The sequence below is a fragment of the Mustela putorius genome, unplaced genomic scaffold, assembly GCF_011764305.1.
Source record: "Mustela putorius furo isolate JIRA1106 unplaced genomic scaffold, ASM1176430v1.1 tig00000640_pilon_pilon_pilon, whole genome shotgun sequence".
NCBI lineage: Eukaryota > Metazoa > Chordata > Mammalia > Carnivora > Mustelidae > Mustela > Mustela putorius.
In genome coordinates this window covers 10,286,185-10,290,725 of record NW_025421432.1, presented here as the reverse complement: position 1 = coordinate 10,290,725, position 4,541 = coordinate 10,286,185, and the positions used below count along the sequence as shown (strand labels likewise).

At 51.4% G+C, this 4,541-nt stretch overlaps 1 protein-coding gene across 1 annotated transcript; it reads left to right on the top strand.

Annotated features, from left to right (window-relative positions):
• Window positions 1–1,369: 1,369 nt before the first annotated feature.
• BTG1 (BTG anti-proliferation factor 1) lies at window positions 1,370–4,134 on the top strand. Its single transcript, XM_004748552.3, has 2 exons — window positions 1,370–1,835; window positions 2,814–4,134. Exons 1-2 carry the CDS (start codon window positions 1,688–1,690, stop codon window positions 3,179–3,181), a joined length of 516 nt encoding a protein of 171 aa, XP_004748609.1. The 5' UTR covers window positions 1,370–1,687; the 3' UTR covers window positions 3,182–4,134.
• The last annotated feature ends 407 nt before the right edge of the window (window positions 4,135–4,541 follow it).

Genomic DNA, 4,541 nt, shown 5'->3' with positions numbered 1-4,541 from the left:
TTTTTAAAACACACACACACACACACACACACACACCTCAAAGTGGTGTGTTTTGCAATACTGATGACCAACTAAACTCAGGGTATTTATTTCCATCTGGTAGAGTTCAACTTCTGCCTCTTGTTTGCTTTCTCCATCTGCCCGACTCACTATCTTTTTTTTTTTTTTTTTTTCCCCTCCTCCTTAATGGAGTTAGGGTTAACCCACTCTTGGGCTTAATCGTTTTAGCAGGCTCAAGCCATAATACGATTGTGTTTTGGTTTTTTTTTTTTCTAGTTTTGCAAGTAAGGTTTCCAGTAAACTCAAATGTCTACGACTAATACTTTCACAAGCTTCAACTCTAATCTTTATTTTCTTGTTTTTATAATGAGCAGCAGAACTCTAAGGGCCCGACAGTTACCCGGACTATAAAAAAAGAATCTCTGGTTAGGGTTTAAACGGTGTAAAATGCATTAAACAACTTTCCCCCTCTAATAAAGCTTAAACTTCACGGAATCCGCGTGACTACATTTATCTTCAATAGCAGGCTTTCCTATCAGCACTAAGTTGGATTCTCTAAGTTCTCCACTCCTCTCGTTTGCCTCCAGAAGCTACTGAAGCAGCAACCACAAAAGGCTTACTAGCCTTTTCTTTATTTTGCAGTTAAACTTTTACAAAGACATCCCCCACTCCTTCCCGAAGGTGGAGCAGGAAGGGCTCCGTGGAGTTGGCAGCGCCTCTGCTAGGAGACCTCGGCTCCCTGGGCTCTGCAGAAAGACCCGCAAAGGTCCCCTTGCTCCACTTCCTCCGCACCTTCCGCACGGGGACCCGAACCGCCCTGTTCCGCCCATGCCTCCAGCTTGAGGATCCAGCCTCTCAGACCGGAGCGGGAACCGGATACAAAGGATACAAACACCCAGCGCGCGAGTGGACCGGCGTCGCGGACCTGCAGCCGAATCCGCGCGCGCGGACAGCCTGAGCAGGGCGGCTTTTATCTGCCCAGCACCGAGCCTCCCCGCCCGCGAGCCCAGGCAGCGCACTTTCGCAGAGGATGCCCTGGCGCTGGGCCCGGAGTTGCTGAAGCGGGAAGGAGGGGCTAGAGCTGGGGGCGGGGCTTTCACACGCGCACCCCCGCTCGGCTCGATCCCCTGGCCACAGCCCGCCGGTCTCCGGCCGCCGCTCTGGAGTTTATTTGTTTACAAGCGGATTACGTCAGCTCCTCCCTCTCCTCCCTGACTCCGCATCCGCCCCCTGCTCTCTTTTCCCGCCCCCTCCGGCTCCGAACCTGGTGCGTCACAATGGTGCGATCTGCGGATTGGCTGGAGTCGGCCGTCATACTCCAGCTACGCCACTTCCTTTCCGCGGCGCTATAAAAGCTACTGCACGGCGCCAGCATCTCTTCGCCCCTCCGAGCTGGAAATGCAACTGTTGGGAGCTTCGGAGGTTGGGGAGCTGGACGCGGAGGCGGCTGGGGAAGTCCGAGCGATGTGACCAGGCCGCCGTCGCTCGTCTCTTCCTCTCGCCTGCCGCCTCCTGTCGTGAAAATAACTTTTTTACTATAAAGGAGAAAAAAAGTAGCTGTCCGCCCCTCCCGCCCTCTTTTCCTCTCAGCCCTCTCACCTGCGAGGGAGCCCGGGGTGGCCGCTCCGCCGTCGGGGCCGCGCCGCCGAGCCCCGGCCGCCCCGGGCCGCCCCCGCCCGCCGCCCCCATGCATCCCTTCTACACCCGGGCTGCCACCATGATAGGCGAGATCGCCGCAGCCGTGTCCTTCATCTCCAAGTTCCTCCGCACCAAGGGGCTCACGAGCGAACGACAGCTGCAGACCTTCAGCCAGAGCCTCCAGGAGCTGCTGGCAGGTGAGCCGGCCGCGGCGGGAGGGCGAGGGGCGCCGGGCGGACACGGACCGTACACTCCGGGCGGGAGGCGGGTCGAGCCGTCGGGCCACGGGAGCCGCGTCTCTGCCCCCGGCGGGCAGCGCTCGGGTCCCGCCGCGGGACCGGGGCTGGCGCGCCAGGCGGCCGCTAACGGCGGGTCCTGGCGAAGGTTTGGGGGCTGGGCCGAGGGCGCCCCCTCCCCCCACGGCTGGCCCACGGAGGGGAGAAGGAAACAGGCGCACAACAAAGGAAACTACGGCCACTGAGGCGGGAGCTGCGGTCCTCGGACCGTCCGCGGTTTTGGGGACAAAGGAGCTGTGGGGCCGGGGTTGGTTCGACGCCCCCTCCCCCAACCCCCTCCAGCCGTTGTGGGCTCGGCGGCCGGGCCCGGGGGTGGGAAACCGCGCCGCTGCCCCGGGGCCAGCCCGGGACGGACGTGCCGTCTCCCCGCGCCTCCTACCTCTGACCATTAATCATCGGATTTGTCACCGGTTCAGTTACAGCCCAGCCCAGAGCGTGGTTTAGGGTTGCTTGTTTTTCTTCCCTTTGGGGATAACAGTCCGGTGGCGCTTCTCCTCCAGAGCCATAAACCCCATTGTGTGCGGCTGGGCTGGGGTGGGGTGGAGAAAAGTAAACAGGTTCCCGCCTGGCCGCCGGTGCCATCCGGCTGCCCGGTCAGCCGAGGCCGCGCGCCGGATTCTGTTCTGGCGGCTTGACCGGTTGGTTCCCGGAGATTGTTTTGTCCCATGCTACTGTGTTATTTCTAAAGCCCTGCCCGCTCTCTCCGCAGCCCCGCACACGCACAGCAGCGAGAGCAATGCTGGGCATTTTTTAAAAGTTGGTAGTTTAAATTTCTCACTTCTCAAAGGAGCCAGCGGAAGAAAGAAGCTACAGCGGGCTCTAACAGTAACGATCTAAAGCGTTGTTTCTCTATTCTGTTCTTTTCTTTCTTCCCTATAGAACATTATAAACATCACTGGTTCCCAGAAAAGCCGTGCAAGGGATCAGGTTACCGTTGTATTCGCATCAACCATAAAATGGATCCTCTGATTGGACAGGCAGCACAGCGGATTGGACTGAGCAGTCAGGAGCTGTTCAGGCTTCTCCCAAGTGAACTCACACTCTGGGTTGACCCCTACGAAGTGTCCTACAGAATTGGAGAGGATGGCTCCATCTGCGTGCTGTACGAAGCCTCACCAGCAGGAGGTAGCACTCAAAACAGCAGCAACGTGCAAATGGTAGACAGCAGAATCAGCTGTAAGGAGGAACTTCTCTTGGGCAGAACAAGCCCTTCCAAAAACTACAATATGATGACTGTATCAGGTTAAGATATAGTCTATGGATGGATCATCTTATAATGGATGGATAAATTTGATTTTTGCTTTGGGTGGGCTCCTCTTGGGGATGGATTATGGAATTTAAACCATGTCACAGCTGTGAAGATCTGGCACAAGATAGAGTGGTAAAAAAAAAAAAAATTTTTTTAAAGTGACAGTGCCATAGTTTGGACAGTACCTTTCAATGATTTAATAGCCTGTGAGTCCAAGTAAACGATCGCTTTATTTGCTAGGGAGTGAAGTCCTAGGGTGGTTTCAGTTTCTCCCAGATGTTACACCTAAATTTTTTCCATCAACCCCTTTAAGGCAAATCTGTATTTCAAAGAACCTTTCTCTGCAGTAGATCTTGCAGAGGAAATTTGCACTATTACACTTGAAAATTGTTAACTTTTTTGGCAGCTCAATAGGAAAGCTCAACATTTTAAATGTGGTAGTACTGGAAATTTTGACAAGACTTTTACCTAGCACTTAAATATGTATAAATGTACATAAGACAAACCTAGTAAGCATGACCTGGGGAAATGGTCAGACCTTGTATTGTGTTTTTGGCCTTGAGAGTAGCAAGTGACCAGAATCTGCCATGGCAACAGGCTTTAAAAAAGACCCTTAAAAAGACACTGTCTCAACTGTGGTGATAGCACCAGCCAGCTCTCTGTACATTTGCTAGCTTGTAGTTTTCTAAGACTGAGTAAACTTCTTATTTTTAGAAAGTGGAGGTCTGGTTTGTAACTTTCCTTGTACTTAATTGGGTAAAAGTCTTTTCCACAAACCACCATCTATTTTGTGAACTTTGTTAGTCATCTTTTATTTGGTAAATTATGAACTGGTGTAAATTTGTACAGTTCATGTATATTGATTGTGGCAAAGTTGTACAGATTTCTATATTTTGGATGAGAAATTTTTCTTCTCTCTATAATAAATTGTTTCTTATCTTGGCATTTTAACCAATCTCTTGTCATGATTATAGAGGTTCAGCTATAAAAGATACGTTTCTCAGAAGACTTAGGTCAAATAAGCTATATGAATGTCAGTTGCACATTGGTCATGCTGAAAAACATTTGATAGGAGTGAAGATGATCTGTGTATACATATTTAGGTGTTAGAGGAAACACAGGGTAACTTTTTTTTTTAAATCTATAAAGTCAAAACATGGACACATTCCCAGGCTAATCTCGTGAAATGAGGATGAGAGACAAAGGTAGCCTCTACCAGGCAAAGTGATACTCAAAAGGATTGCGTGTCATTGCTTCCCTGTTGAAGTGAAGATCTAAATGTTCCATTCTGCCCACCTTTGAGAAACAATTATTTTGCCCCATGGAATCCTTGTTCCATTAGAAAATCCTGGGGTAGA

Coding starts and splice junctions, on each gene's coding strand:
- BTG1 (XM_004748552.3), top strand. CDS start 1,688: ATGCATCCCTTCTACACCCGGGCTGCCACCATGATAGGCGAGATCGCC. Junction 1,836..2,813: donor CCTCCAGGAGCTGCTGGCAG/GTGAGCCGGCCG, acceptor TCTTCCCTATAG/AACATTATAAACATCACTGG.